Raw genomic sequence first — 16,280 nt, forward strand, 5'->3', positions numbered from 1 at the left:
GTGCCCACAGAAGAAATAAAAGTCATGCCCAGCTCCTGGGTCAGACAGAATTGGACAGTCAGGTGTGTTCAATTTTCTCAATATCACTAAAATACACAGTTGTCTCAACAGAAAACTGTGAAGGGATGTTTTCATTTTAAGGTTAATTAGACTTAAAATGGAAACAAAGAAACTGTGATGAAACTGTGCTCTAAGTTTAAATGCAAGTAACAGAAGCCTAAGAATATTAATCTCTGTTTTAAAGAGAACAAGGTTTATTTTAATAGTCATTGTCTTTACAAGCATGAAAAGAATGTGGAGAATCAATGAGCTCATGTGTGTATTCATATGACATCCCCTACACACCGCAGTGGTGTATGCTGGCTACATCTTCACAAAAACTGGAACTAAGTATTTTGAATTGTAATTTTCAAAGATGGCTCTACAGCACCTAAACCTACAAAAACAATCTTACTTTCTCTTTCAGGAAATTGCTCTCTTGTACTACCTGAATACACTTTCAACAAAATGTGGAGAATCCTAAACCTGATCTCTCAGTTTAGGACTACCCCATGAGCTACTGGGGATAAGCAGCAGTTCTTGCACCTGTATATCCTCTTCTGGTCTTGGATCTGTGTTACCACAGAACTCATGACCTTAAGCTGGGGTTGACTAGGAGACAGAGAGAGAAAGCTGTCCAGTACTTCATATTTCACAGAGATTTTAATAAAATAGAGTTCAGTTTCTCTTGCCTTATCTCCTTATGTTACATTATATTACATCTCCTTATGAACATTAAAGGTTCCTCTGATAGTGCCTCACATCACACTATAATATTTGTAAGAAATGCCCCTGGGACTGCCTTATTCCTAAAGCATGGCATGCTGCAACCTTCACAGAGTCATCCCAGTCTTCAGCTGAAGTTTCATTACCATATTCTTGTGAGAACAAAATAAAATTAAACACATTATTTATTAGGCCAAACTTGTCAAAGCTCCATTAATCTTTGATGTCTGGCTCTGCATGTAAATCACAGACTGGATTGTCTGAACTTCAAACCTCACCTGAAGCACTCTGGATGCCTTCAACTAGAAGGAATTTTTCTTTCTAGCTATGTTGCAAAAAAATTAGGAAGTTGGTAGAGTAGAGATGCATAATAGCTGTAATATTAGATCCCTTGGGGATCTAAACAGAGAACTTCTTTGTGCACACTTTAACAACCTCTACATCCCAGAATCAAGTGTATCAGGATGCATTGGGATCTGTAAATAAATATTCTATTTACATACAATTAAACCCCTGTGTTGGAAACCCTCCACTGATGGGCAATTAAAAGACCACACGACCCACAGCTCCAGATTACTCATATGTGCTCCTTGTGTGGAATCAATTCCAGGTGTAATTAAGTGAAGCATAGTGTTAATGACGACTCATATTCCCAAGCAGAACCTTCACTATCATTATAGCCAATAAAGATGTTAACCTGGCAATACAAGACAATAAAAAAACTTTCAAAAACTGTACACAGCCAGACATGCTCCATCTCAGGCAGTTTTAACCCTGAACTGTCTCTGCCCCTGTGGCAGTTGCATTCACTAGTTAAATTATATTCTGTTTATTACTGTCTCAAATTAAATAATATTACTTCAAAATAAAAACATTTTATATTAAAGTAAGAGGAAAAACATCTTTCCATCTCAAAGAAAAAGTTTATTCTCAGTCAAATATTTCATTGTTTCCTTCTGGAAATTCATGCTTTAAACTTTTTGGGAGTGAAAGAATTTATACTGCAATGAAATGAGTAGGCAGAACTAACTCAAGTCACCTTCCCTCACTGGCACTGGACTTCTGACACCTCATATACGCTTTGTATTTTTTAAACAGCATGACTGAATACTGAAAATACATTCATATGCCACACTTCAGTCTGGGGGAAGGTACCTGACAAGATTGTTTGTTTTCATCCACTTACCAGTATGTGATCCACCCGGTCTCGTTTCTTCCGCCCAAATTTCATCATCTTCTGCCAGTCTGTTTTGTGGTTAGGCTCCTTCCTAAGGCTGAACAACTTCAGTACTTCAGCTGCAATGAAGTTCTACAGAACAGTAAAGGTGAGATTTATCACAATTGAGCTAAGAAATTAAAGGTACACACAAAGCAGCTCCCATAAAAAAGTCACACTATAGAATTCACATCAGCTTGGCAGGACAATTATTTAACCCAGAAGTGGGGGGGAAAACAAGACACCTACTGCTGTCTCAACCCACTTTCAACACTACACAGAGGATTCTGACAATTTATTTTATGGGAACACATTCAAGAAAAGCAGGGTGGGAATTTGGTGTCCTTGTCCCCTGCTGTCCCCAGGCACATGCTTTTGAAAGTCTTCTCAACTAAGAGAGACATTTCAATACTAGTTCTTTCTTTTCTTTGCTTTCCTAGACAGTTAACATGCTGTATCTTCAGCAGGTTAATCAAAATTTCTTCCCTCAATTTCAGAAGAAACAGTGCAGGTGGAAGTTTTCCTTTGTGTCCTGATGAGCCATATGGAAGGTTCTTTGTGGAGGGCTTTAAGGGAGACAGGTTTTTTCCCAATGTCAGCCCTGCACGTTTAACCCAGGTCCAGTCAGGCTCTCATTTGTCCCCCAGGCTCTGTGACTTTGTCCTTCCTTGAGCACTACCACCAACAACATGGAGGCCCCCTCTGGCTTGTCAAATATGACAATGCCCTCACTAGTCAAATTTTGGGTTCCTCTGAGCGACTCCTGCTGTCCTCAGAGAGGCTGGTATAGGGGTGTGTGTCTGAGTGAAAAATCTAGCTCATCCCATTTGGCCCAATCCTACTGTTGGATCCATTCCAATTTAGCCATACAGAAATCTGCTACAGCAGCAGGCTGTCAGTATACCAATTTTATAAGATCAAGGTCATCCTGGCAGTTCTGCACAGAGGACTGAGGTTTAAAAACAACCAGCAGAGGTCATAAAGACAGGGAGGCCAATCTGTTGAGTAAAAAAGGACCATTCTGGACAAATTTTCTTTCAGGTTGGTAATCTTCCTTTCTCAACTCATCTCTTGCTGGATACACCTCTTATGATCTTTTAACACTCAGGTAAATGCCAGTTCAGTGTTTTTCATCTTATTTTCCCTGCTCAACAAAGATTTCATCCTACCTTGATTTCATCCAGATCATTTGGATCTTTGACTCGGCGAAAATAAGCAGATGCAATCCTACACGGTTTCATCCAAATGGGCTGATTCAGATTAGGATCCTCAGCAAAGATTTCCCCAAAGATCTCTCTTGTTAAATCAAATACCACCTGAACAAAGGAAAAAGTAAAGGTTATGGCTTTTTTTGTCCATGGTAAAATTTTGGAGGGCAAGACCAAAATGCCTGAAGACCGTACCTTTCTATAAACCTGCTTGTTTATGGTGTCCGTGTCCTGCTCTTGGAGGGTACCACTAAGATCTGTTTTAAGGCTGCAGCTTTGAAGATCGTGACCCAGCTCTTTCAGTTTCCAGAGTTCCTCAGCTGCTGCATGCACCATCCCTTCCACCTCCACTGCAGTGTGAGGGACCGCCAGGGGCTCCTCGCTCGCCTTGGTCGGCACTTTCTGCGGCTCTGCCTGGGGCAGCACTGCTGCTTCCTCAGCTTGCTTCTGCTGCAGCTTACGGGAACTCAGGCCATAGTCCTCATCAAACCAGTCCTGATCATCTCCCAGCACACTCAGGAACTCCCGGCTGAGCTCCAGCTCTGCCAGTCTCTTGGCAAGCTCCTCCTGGCCACTGGCACCAAACACGGGACTCTCCTGCGAATCAAGAGACACAGAGTAAACATCAAAGTGGTATCACACCCTTGTGTCCCTCAGCTTACATTTTAAAATGTTTTACTGATGTAGTCGGCAAGAAAAGGCTACCAAAACAAGCCATGCACTGGGATACACAAAAATGTAGGAGACACATACAGAACATACAGGTAATCTCCACATCATCCAACAGAACCTGGGAGAAAAACTGGGCCACACCACATTCCTGATTCAATCATGCCCAGTCAAAGGCACAATCAACTCTTAAAATCAGTGCAAGATGTCTGCTACTCACTGGTCTGGGGCACATGTCTGGAGAGGAAAGCTCTTCTCTGTCATCTTCCAAATCAGAACTTAGGAAGAAGTTATTCAGTCCGTCTGGAATCTGCTTTTCCACCTGCTGGGCTGGAGTAGTGGCTTCCTCCTTCACATCACAGAGCTCCTGGTTGCTGAGCTGGATTTTCTCATTTTTGATCTTCTTTATTTGCTGTAACTGATTGACAGTGTCTTTCACAAAATCTCTTAGTAGACTGTCTGTCAGCAAACTGACCTTTTCCAGCTGGTCTTTTGACTTTTCTTCTTCTCTAAGAGGCAGGCTGAGTTGTGCTTCTAACTGGTTCTTTTCTTTTGTCAGCAAATCCAGCAGTGGAGTTTCAGGCTTCTCTGCGACACCAGGAGAGAGATCATCTAACCTTTCAGCACATTCCTCTCCCAGTGTCTTCTGCCTCTCCAGTTTTTCAGAAAGGAAATCCGACACGTCATCCAACTGAATAGCAGAAATCTCGTCCACAACACTAGAAGTGAGAGGAGTGTGGCCAGCCTCCTCTTTTACAGCATCCTTCAGGTAATCCACCACTGACTGTTCTTGGGCAAATGAACCAGTAGCTACAGAAATCTCTTTTATGCTGTTTGCTTTAGATGACAACTCCTCTTCAACCCTTTCCTCAGCTAAGGCTTCTGAAACAGCTGTGTCCACAGGAGCTTTATCCTGGGAATAGTTTTCTGTTGCATTTCTGCTCTGGCTTTCAGTTTCTTTGCCAGGTTTAGAACTTTCTCTATCTTTCTGCTCACCTTTGTGTTGTTTCTCCAGTCTATCATCAAAGAATGAATCTTCATCATCCTTATTCATGTATAAGTGGCTATCAATACTTTCTGTAATGTGAGAGATTTTCTGAGGAGGAGCAAAAATACCATGCTTTTCTCTGCAATCAAAATATTTAACATCATCATAAGTTCCGTTGTTGTTCCCTTCAGGTTTATCCAACTCCACACCAGCCCAAAACCCTTTGGCAAATTTAGTAAGCCCTTTGAACCGCAGTGTTCCAGGCTGGACTTTACTCACAAGTACTCTGTCTCCAATGTTGAAATTGGACAAATTATCTGCTTCTTCTGTGATTGAAGCCGAGGCCCACAGCGGTGAACAAGCAGGAGCCTGTTCTTGCTCCACGTCTCTGCGTTCAGCATTTTTCATAAGTTCTGTTGGGGACTTAAGTTCCAGCAGCCTCTCTGAGTGCATGCTGCCGGAGAGAGACCTGTCACTGAGGCACTCGCTGATTTCGCCATCGCTGCCCAGGCTGGTGGATCTGCTCCGGCTGGCCTGGCTGTGCTGGGACTGCTCCCTCAGGGACTTCCCGTTAGCAGAGAGCAGGGATCCCTCAAAGTCATCTCTGTAGCGGTCCCCAGGCAGCGTTTCTTCAGCTGAAGTTTGTTTTCTGGAAGAGGATCCTTCAAAATCATCAGGGTACAATGGCTCTTTTTGGCTCAAGAGCTGCTCAGAAAGCAGATCACCTTTTTCCTCTGCGGATTTGCTGAGTTTGTGAGAAGTCTCCTCTATGCTTGGGCCACTTCCAGCATCTTTATTGGACTGTCTCTGTTCTAAGATTTCTTCTGTATCATGAAGACCTTCCACAGCTACATCTAACAGTTCCTTCTGAGAGAGTTTGTTTTCAGAGCAGTGATCCAGTGAACTCTCCTGTCCTTCATCTAACATCAGCAAGACGTCAGAACTCTCCACAGGCTTAACATCGGAACCTCCGCTCTCATATTCCTCTGACTTTATGTATTCCAGGTCTTCTGTAATCTCAGATTTATGGCTCATGGGAGGACCAACACTGGATGCATTTACCACTTTGTTCACTGACTCAAGACTCCTGCTAATGTCTTTCATATCTTTGAGATGAGCTGAAGAGCTATCCGAGGAATCGCCAGATCCTGTTCTGGAACTCTTTGGTAACACTGAAGCCAAGGAAGCTGTTCCAGAAGGTTCTCCTGCATGGATAGCTGTCACAGCCACCTTCTTGGTGTGCACAGACACAGATCTCTCGGTTCTTGATGACACAGCATCTTGAAGGAAAATAAAAACTGAATTTCAGTAGACTGTATAACCCACGTTGTTTTACTGCAAACTGCAATCACAGGGAACTAAATTAATATCAAGGTTTCTGTGTAAAAAGAAGATACAAACTGGTGCCTTGGAAACATATAGTTCTGGCTGCCTGTCCTATGAACATGAGCAACTTCCAATCAGTTCCAGGGTTAGAAAAGCTTTCTATCTACCTCTGTTCCTTTAACCAGCATCCCAAGCTAAGGACTCAGTTATTTGTTTGCAAGCCACAAATACAATGAAGATTAGAACGGGAGATAATGAGATAATCATCAGCTGCAAAACAGTGAAAAGTGTCTGAACTCAAGTGGTAAAGGAACAAGAAACAAAAGAAAATAAAAAGGTTGTCACTTAATTATGGTTTCATCTACACCTCAGAAAGAGTAAAGGAAATACTGAGTACACAGGGTATCCTGCAAAAGCAGACTCCTGCTAAATAAACCTGCAAAAATACAGCTCCATCACCACCCTTTTATGAAGTCTCCATCCTCTCTTAAAACCTCTTAGTGAGTCAAGAAGGAAAAGGTTCAAGGATTTTCAAACAGTGAGTCTTCAAGATCTTAATCTGCAGTATAGATTCTACCAGTTACCTACCTGCGTGTTCTGAAACAGATTCCAAAGATGCTCTGGATCTCTCTGACTCAGTCAGTGATTTCCAGTTTTTAGCTGTCTCAGGCCTAAATTGGAAAAATCAAATTGTATGAATTACAGTTACAACAGAGGGTGATGTTTGGTTGGTTTTTTTAATAGATAAAAATGGAAAGACAGGCATGTATAATTGTAACACCACACCAATGTGGCATTATAATTATAACATAAGTAGTTTGCTCTGGCAACTGGGGACATTCCCCATGGGAATGGGGACAGAGGAGGGTCTGGAGAGTCCTAGAAACGAATTTTTTAAAAAGAATCAAACTTTATCTCTTTCCAGAAAAAAAAAAAAAAAAAAGAAAAAAAGGGAGAGAAAAAAGTTGGGTTGTTTCTGTTTTGTTTTTTTTTTTTTTTTAATTTGAATGCACTAAAATTGCACCATCTGCTGGAGAAAACGAACGCTTAAAAATACAGTGGGAAGTGCAGAAGATCAGCTGAATTCTCTACCCTTTAAAACCTAAGACCTAAACCAGATTTAAGTTGCAAAGATGAACAGGTTGCCTCACACAGTGCAGCGGATATAATGAGTGACCAAAATGGAAAAAAAAAAAAGCCTTCAGGCTAATAATTCACACACAGTATCTGGCAGAATTCTTGCACAACAGAAAATTATTATTTTAAAAAAAATTGAAAATAGAGCCTGAAAGACTGGGCAGGAGAACAGTGAGGTGCATAAGATTACAGACATGATAAATCTTATCTGTTTTGGGTCTGGTGACAGCAGCAATTGGATACTGCTAGTGTCAAGTGCTTTAAGGCACAGAAGTCAGCAGCTTTTCTTGCATCCATGGTTTGGGTTAAAACAGCAATCAAAATAATCTCAAAAAAAAAAAAAAAAAGGAAGGAGAAATCCCAGCTACCTATGGAGTGGTGGTGCCTTGATCTTAGGTTTTTCAGCAGCAGCTGAGGATGGAGTTTTGATCTGAGGTTTGGCTGTTGGTGATGCCTCCAGATCTTGGCTCAGCTCTGCTTCAGTCTTCTTGATAAACTCATCGTATGACTGTACATGGAAAACAATTCCAGCTGTTAATACACTAAACCACAACTACAATTCAACAATCAAAACCTACTAAGTGAATAAAGAATACACTCAGTTTCTCTATAAACCAATCTATTTAACTTTCCCAAAATCTACAGCTGCAATCCTAGAAATTTCAATACTTTACTCCCAAAACCAAATTACATGAGCACTAATATTTAATCCCAGCTAAGACAGTAATGTGTATAAACACACATAACCCCCAGAACGCTGCTAGCAACCCATTACAGATAGACATTTTAAAAGGGAATGGTGTTTTTGCCTCAAGGCTCTGGCTCATAATTGGAAATGGTTAAATAGCCAGGTTGGATGGGGCTTTGAGCAGCCTGGTCTAAGGGAAGGTGTCCCTGCTCATGGCAGGGGGGTTGGAACTAAAGGATTTTCAAGGTCCTTTCCAACCCAAACTGTTCTGTGATTGTGTGTAATAGTCACACTTTGATCACAACAATGTGTCTTTCACAGCTATTGATACAATATTTTGCCAACAACATCCACACTATCAAGATTTATCTAAGGCTAACGATCTGTTACTTTGCCCTTCTTTCTTTTCTTCCTGACCTCCAGTTGTTTGATCAAACTGGCTTCCTGGGCCTTCAGTCTCTCCTTCTGTCTCTTTTTCTGCTCCTTTTTCAGCTGGTAAACCACAGATTTCCTTTTCCGCAGCTCATCCTTCAGGGCCCTGATGCGTCCTTCGATGTCACTTTGATCAGAGGTGGTTTCTGAAAAAGTTATTTTTAGTCTTTACAAACTTGCACCTCACAATACGATTCTGAGCAAAGCAATAAACAGTCAGTCAGTAATTACAAAATACAGTCCAAGAAAAATGTCAAAGAATGCAATGCCAACATATTATTTAACATAGCAAGACTCTAAGGTGGGATTTCAGGTTCTAAACACTACTATGTGTGAAAGATATAAAAAGGTGTTGCACCTTGTTTAATTTGAAATACATAGTTGGGCTGTGATACAATAACTTGTTACCAAGTTTATTCACACCAACCACACATTTATGCTCTTCAACATTAGCTGCTTGTCATGTTGGGTATTGCAGAAATTAATTTTTATATTTAAAAATACAACTCGGAAATGCACACCAAAAATATATCTGAAACACAGGCTTACAATTATAATACAGAGTTTCAAGTTGCAGAGAACACTTCATTGATGGGAATGTCACTTGGGACAACAGACTTCCAACCAAGTATAAGTTTCTGGCCCATGCAGATTTTCTGTCACCTAGACTAAATACATCTATGAAATACAGATCTGACTGGCCAACAGCTGGAAGGGAAATCAATATGAACAATGCAGAGATTGTCACTGCCACCAGGCACTGAGATCTATTCTCTGCATGGTAACCCAATTCTACCAACAACTCTGCTGTAACAGCTTTCCTTATTTCCTCTTAGTCTCTCAGACTCTACAGAGAGACTGCCTCAGTTTCTCATTAGTTTTTTTCCACCCACCTGACCATGTCCATTTGTTTCTTGCTTTAAAGGTATATACCAACAGAGTACAAAAAAAGATCCTTGTCCCAGATTGCTGCTACCACAATTAACTATCAAAAACTCTTCAAAGTATTACCTGACATAGCCTTACTAGGGCTCCTCCCTGAGCTCATGTGTCCCTTCCTCTTCTTCAGCTGCAGCTCCCAAGAGGAGGATTTTGGCTGGTTTGTTTTTCTAATGCTCAGTATCACCTGTCCTGTTTTCTGGATGCTCATAAATGCCCATTACTTTACTTGGTAGTTTAGAAAGTCAGTTACCAATATGCTTTGGTCAGCTAGCAGGTACAGCTGACATTTCCCTAATCCATCTCCTTTCTGAACATATAATGAAGGATTCCATTCTTAACAACAGCCAGTAAATGCAATCAAACTACTGTATTCTTTTTGCATTAACAACTGTCGTTAACCATTTAAAGAATTTTGAAAAACCCAAAACTCAAACAAAAAGAATGGAATCTCACTTGCTAATCAGGAGTGCTTTGTGATGCCACTGTAATTAACAGCTCCTCCCTGACAGTAAGTAACCACTATGTAATTACAGCGTTTCTTGATCAACTCATAAGGGAAAGAGCTGCACATGCTTTCATCTTTGACGACCTTGTCTACGCGTGCATCAGACTGACAGGGCAGTGACTTCATTGTTACTCAGCAGGCCAGAACATTTGTCTCTTTACAATGGAATGATTTATTGTGAAACCAGCACCATCCTGATCAGCTTCCCACCTCGTATACCTTTCTTTAGAATTTGAAATCAAAGACTGTCAATATTTTGTTTTATACAAGCTTATTTTTATGATCACTGTTGACTGCTCTACATTTCATAATAGCTTCCTTATATGACTGTTGAGTCAGAGCTTTAAAATAACTTTTATCAAGGTGCTGAAAGCTTCCCTGTGTTGGAAACTGCTCTCCAAACAGAATCCCAACACAGATTACTCAGTGCAAATACGTAGGTGTTTCCCACAGTAAGTTACCAACCATCACAAACAACAGCCAGTACACACTGCTAATTCTTCTTTTTTGAAGACTCAGCATTTTTCTTCTTGGGATTTTTAATGGTATCTCATTTGCTAATAAATATTTTATGGTGCTCTATCAGTTGCACTGTGGAAAACAAGATGTTCTAGAGACTAAGAGTGTGGAAAGAGTCAAAACAGACTTCCCAGGTGAACAGAGTGGATGATGGTGACCCACTGGAGGGAGCTCAGGAACCCCTGCACTCCACATGACTGAGAGCACAGCAGGGAAAGGGCTGCTCTGAACCACTTCACTTCCAGTATTCCTCCCCTCAGCATTTACTGGCAGGCAGCTTGGGTACTGGATAAAGGGTACAATGAGTTCATGCAGGAGGTTTTATAGCTCAAAATGCCACCTTAGGCCCTATTTTACTGCACACAGACCAAACCCTCCTCCACAAATAAACCCCATGTCCTGAAGCATCCACTGATTCTGCACATGGCAGAGCAGCCCCAAAGGTCTCTCCCATATTGCCATGTAACAGAGCTGTTCTGCTTCTGGAGCTGGGTGCAGAAGGAAGGATTTTTACATCCTAGGACCACCTTAACTATTGACTATAATCTTCTTCACATGTGTTTGCAGAACCTGCACCACTTTCTACAAGAGGATATAAAGTATAAGCCTTCTTACATTAAGATCTTCTTCAGCTGAAGAGATCAAATTACATAATGGGAAAACACACCCACCAACCCAAAGCCTTGGCAATTTCCAGGAATTTGTCTGCCTCTCCACACCTATGTCTGCATTTCAAGTTTATTAAAAGCAAAAGTTTTGAAAAAGCAATATAAACCCAAGTGAGTATTACACTTACCTGACTGTGTCATAGATAAAGATTCATCAGACCAGTTGTGAGATGTCTGGTGGGACTTCACAGGTGAATGTAGCTGTCCTCCAGTCCTGTGGCTGCCTTTGCTGGAGTCTTGCTTTGATACGGATATGCTGCTTTTGGGAGGAGACTGAGAGAAGAAAAGGATAAATAAGTAATTGCAGTTTGAAAGTAAAAGATCACTGTCATCAGGAGCCACTTAAAAGGAAAGAACAGCATGACAAGAGGACATCTCAAACAGTGGTACCTACACAACAATCTTAAGAATTCAATCTTTGCTAGAAAATAAAACAGTAATATGAAGAGCAGCAACAGCTGACTGCTTACTTTGAGCCTAGATTTCAATAAACCTGCTTAGACTACTCTGCTACCACCTAAGTGAACTGACATGGCTCTGACTCACATGTGTTCAATACATTTGTGTCATCTGCAGCAATAGGAACTCCTAGTAAATAAACTAATAAAATTAACCACTTCATGGAAAGGGTGCAAGACAACATTCTGAATCAGTGAAACAACAGAGCACTATTCTTCTGAGGCCAGGCAAAAACTCAAAGAGCAAATCTTCTTCTAAAATGCTGCTTAATGCTTCAGCATTACCCTGCAAACCTTTAACACGCCTTGGACATAATAATAAAATGTCTAATGCATGCCAGAGGTTATCTCCTCAGCAAATTTGCCAAGAAAGTATTTGTAATAAGTCTAGATAAGCAGTTCTTTTACCCCCCAGACACTGAATTTTCTGTCTTATTGAGCACAGGGCAAAGTTATCAGGATGAAACTCATTAAAATTATCATCCAACTAGAAATAACAATTGGAATAGAACAATAAGGCAGAATTAAGCAGCAAGCAGACACAATCTGAAACCCAAAGGACTGTGCATGAGGTTACAGGTCTGCTTCTTTATCCTATAGCTACACTTTGGGATACATTACTTGCAAATAAGGCAAAGTGGAAAAACAGAGCATAGCTTCCATGGCCTCAAAGAATTCATACAATGGCAACAAGCTAGCCTACAGCTAATTCACACTGCTAAAGTGGGTCAGTATTCCACCACTTAGCACTGCATACCTACGTGACATACGCAAAACGTTTTGCAAGACTACCCACAATTTTAAAAATATCTAAACTCTGTGCGGAAACAGTATTTCCTCAAGACTTCAAAGCACATGTCTGACGACAATGATTCCAGTAATGTGAAATGGTATCATAAACACACAAAACAGATCTAGTTAATAGTGTAATCTCAACTTAGACAACTGGGATGGCAGTACTTGCCCCTTCTCTGATAGTGTCTAAGAGTACATAAGGCAGAACAGCTCACTCACCAGTTTGCCAGGTGATGTAGAGGACTTGAAATCTTCAGAATAAGCCATTTCTTCATTAATTGTACTCTGATCTGGGCTTTCTGGCTGTCCATGGCCCATGGACTCTGATGGGACAGACTCAGCAGCCAGACTGCCAAGATCTTCTGGGATAGAGCTTTCACTATTCAGATGAGAGCAAGAAGGCGCTGGAGACTCTTCCTCACTAGCTGTTTCTGAGATTCAATGAGAGAAAAAACAAAGCACATCAGAACCATCTTACATGCAGAAGCTGAAGGCATATAAGGCTGAAAGGCATATAAGGCTGAAAGGCATATAAGGCTGAAAGGCAAACTTTCTATGCTGTCTGCAGATAAAGTAGTAACTGCTAGCAGTACATGTCAAACAAGCATTATTTCACTCACCTAGACAACTGGTGGTGAAATATTTAGCAAGAACAAGCCTGTTTAACAGAGAAGTATGATTTATAGCATAATTTCTGTGTTCAAGAAACAACTGCATGTGGCTGTGCCCTGGTCTAGTTGACAAGGTGGTATCAGTAAGAGGTTGGACTTTAGGATCTCACACGGCTTTTTAAAATCCAAATGATTCTGTGCATCTGTGAGAACTGCCCAACATTCTTAGTGATTGCTGAATATCTAAAATAAAGAGGTTTTCAGGATATTGTAACATTTTCCAGACAGCACACCCCAAAAAGATTATTAGGGAAACCTGTCCTTCCAGTTGACCATACAGAAGCAAGAGTCACTATTAGTCTGAAGAAGTCATGGAGGAGCATATAATCTGCAGGCCAGATCTTGAATTTAGAATTGATTGCTTCCTTTACAGTAGTTGCAGAAAACATTTTAATGTTATGATTTCATCATGAGTCTCTCAAATGGCAACAAACAAAATAATAATTTGGGTTGTCAATATTCCTGTTTACTAAATTCTGCAGGAGTCATGGCATAACTGAGGCAGCCATGGAGAACTATTCAGTGTTTGAATAAAGACTGGGAGAAAGATTTTTCCTTCTGAAGCAGGGCTGTGCTCCAATGTTTACTGGTAGATACAATCAATTCTCACTTATTGATAAGAATTCGGCATTTGTGCTGAATTTTTGTTAATTGGAACTTACTGACCCAAACACATATATTTTTTAAAATGTCTTACAGTGCCTAAAATCCACATGACTGCTTTCAGTAACAAATGTAATAGGGCATTACTCTGAATTCCCTTTGCACATTCAAAGGATGTGCTGCCTACTTTCAGTAAAGTGGGGAAAAAAAGAAAAATAGACATGTTTTTAGAACAATCCCTAAATCACTTTCCCTCACTCCAATTCTGTTGCCTGTGCTTCAGCATGATCCACATAAAACAGAACTGCAAAGTTGTAGCTTTCAACATCTGGGAATTCAATTTTCTCTCACATTAGCATAATTTATATTAATTACATCCTAGCATACTTTACCACAGCTACACATTTCAAACAGGTGGCATTAACAACTGAGGGGAGAAAAAAATTCTTTCAATTTTTTGAAAACAGACAATGGTAAAGCAGCCCCTGACAGGAGCCATTCTCACCAACAGCACTAAAGCTAACAAGCAGGGACACTTTGCTCCCCACTGGGGAAAATGGTTTTAACAGAATAAGTTCAAAAGACTACCAGCAAAAGATCATGTGTGGGAAATTCAGGACTCCTGGACAACTAACTAATATGATTAAGTAGAAGCTATTTATTGTCTCCATTATGCACTTATTTATACATTCTAACTCTACTGCACAGGCTGATCATGTATTTCTTATTGGTGCCTTTGCTTGTTCACGTGTTTTGCATGCACTTCTCAAAATATCTGATTGGTTACAGTCCAGGTGCTTTGCTGCCCCCCGTTATCGAGTTTTTGTGGTTTTGGAATTTGGTTTCTCAGCTTCTTCTTTCTTATTTTAGCACAGTTTATGTCTTAGTAACCTTGATGAATTCCAGAGAGCCCTGAGAAAATCCTGGTAAGAACAGTAACATGAGAAATGGCTGGTGCACCTTGTAGTCTAAGTTGTTCAGATATGTTGCTACAATCATGCCATACTCCATTATTTCTGCTTTAAAAGACAGAAATACAGTTTAAAAATTGTACATATACGTGACTGATGGGCTTATGCTGCACTGTTCACTTGGGAGGATACACAGCAAAGGAGAAATACACATTTAACTATGGTGTAGAACAGGCAACAAAGTGCAGAAATTGAGATTCCAAGAGTGTCCAGAAAGCAACCAAAATACCAGAAAAGGAAACAACTGCAAACCTAAGCAATCCTTGACTCTCATCATATGTGTTACTTCCCCCCAGTCCCCATTACCTTTGGGCTCAGCTCTCTGATCCCCCAGCTCTTTCTTGGCTATCTTGGTTTTGAGCAGCTCTTTGTCCCAGGCAGCCAGAGCCTGCTTTTCCATCCTGCGGATTTCTGCCTCCTCGGCATCCAGGCGCCGTTTCCACTCCAGCAGCTCCTCCGCGTGCTGCCGGCGCTGCATCAGCTTCTGCTCCCGCTTCGTCAGGAACCTGACAGGCAGAGCACAGGACAATGCCAAACCTGCCAGCCCCACTCTGAGCTCCCAGTACCCAGATGCTCCACTGCCATCGCTCCCAGAATTGCAGTTGTTCAGTTTGTTTTCCAGGATAATAGCCATAGTAACTGCTATCTCCCAGACTTCTGATGTGCTGCTGCAAAAACCCCACAAGTAGACAAGGGTTCTTTTCTCTGCAGGAAGTAATCTCTACATCACACTGTAAAGAGGCTGTTTATATACAAAAAATCTTCAAAATCATTAAAATCATATGCACTAAACTAAACAGAAAAAAGTTCCCAATTTCAGGACATGAAATGTACCTGTGGTATTAAACTGGAACCTTCTAGAAAGCTGTGACCGTTTGAAAAATAAACTCTCCTTTTTTGCTAACCCCAGTGACAGAAAAATTGCAACCTCAGATGCCTCATGGTTTTTTTCCATATATGTTATTTTAAGAGAAGATGATTCTATATTAATAGTCCTCCTGAAGCTTTAATCCTTCTTCCTTTAAGCATCATCTCTATGGACTGGTACACTTGGAATGTTAATTGTGAGCTGACAGCATCAAGAGAATAATGATACCAGTATGTTTCTTCCCATCTACTAATGTATCTGGCTGGTAGTTTAAGAAGAAATAAAAATTAAAGCTCATGCTGAAAATTCGTAGATTTTTTTTTTCTGACAAAGAGCTCTTAAGTGATCCACGAAACCTTAGAATTGACAAAACTCTCACAGGATTTGGTAGGTATGTGCACACACTTGTTCTCTTTGCCAGCTCCTGTCTCATTTCTGAGCACTGAAGTAACCATAGCACTTAACCTTTCAGGCAGTAAATTGGAAGCAAGTTCAACATCAATTGCACACACTTCCTCTGGCATGCCAAGTCTACAGAAGAGTGTCTATCAATCTATTAATCTCCTACACTGAAATCTTTAAGATGTTACAGAATCACTCTGTAGGAAGCCAATAGTTTGCCAGCGGTACAGAAGTTGTGGTGCTATAGAAGGCAGACTTCAAAGACTTGTGATACTTTGTTTCTGTAAAAGTCCTTATAATTTTCAAGCCATCCCAAGCACTCAGCATCAAAGTTTTTAAGCTGCAAAGCAGATAATAATCTCATTTGTGCTTTTTAATCTCTACTGTTTCAAAAACCCCTTTTATTTGCAGAGTCTGGAATGGCCAAGTGACTAATGAGCAGGTCTTGC

At 40.7% G+C, this 16,280-nt stretch overlaps 1 protein-coding gene across 4 annotated transcripts in view; it reads right to left on the minus strand.

Moving 5' to 3' along the window:
• CEP350 (centrosomal protein 350) overlaps positions 1 to 16,280 on the minus strand; it is a 70,472-nt gene that overhangs the window by 8,555 nt on the left and 45,637 nt on the right. For all 4 annotated transcript variants that reach the window (XM_084211782.1, XM_084211783.1, XM_084211781.1 and 1 more), the window contains 10 exons: positions 14,868 to 15,067; positions 12,536 to 12,747; positions 11,192 to 11,336; positions 8,415 to 8,575; positions 7,678 to 7,817; positions 6,761 to 6,843; positions 4,079 to 6,126; positions 3,385 to 3,786; positions 3,151 to 3,297; positions 1,952 to 2,074 (listed from right to left, as the gene is read on the minus strand). In XM_084211782.1, the coding sequence (XP_084067908.1) occupies positions 1,952 to 2,074; positions 3,151 to 3,297; positions 3,385 to 3,786; positions 4,079 to 6,126; positions 6,761 to 6,843; positions 7,678 to 7,817; positions 8,415 to 8,575; positions 11,192 to 11,336; positions 12,536 to 12,747; positions 14,868 to 15,067 (3,661 nt within the window). The remainder of the gene's footprint in view (positions 1 to 1,951; positions 2,075 to 3,150; positions 3,298 to 3,384; positions 3,787 to 4,078; positions 6,127 to 6,760; positions 6,844 to 7,677; positions 7,818 to 8,414; positions 8,576 to 11,191; positions 11,337 to 12,535; positions 12,748 to 14,867; positions 15,068 to 16,280) is intronic.

This window comes from Fringilla coelebs (assembly GCF_963513975.1).
Source record: "Fringilla coelebs genome assembly, chromosome: 9".
NCBI lineage: Eukaryota > Metazoa > Chordata > Aves > Passeriformes > Fringillidae > Fringilla > Fringilla coelebs.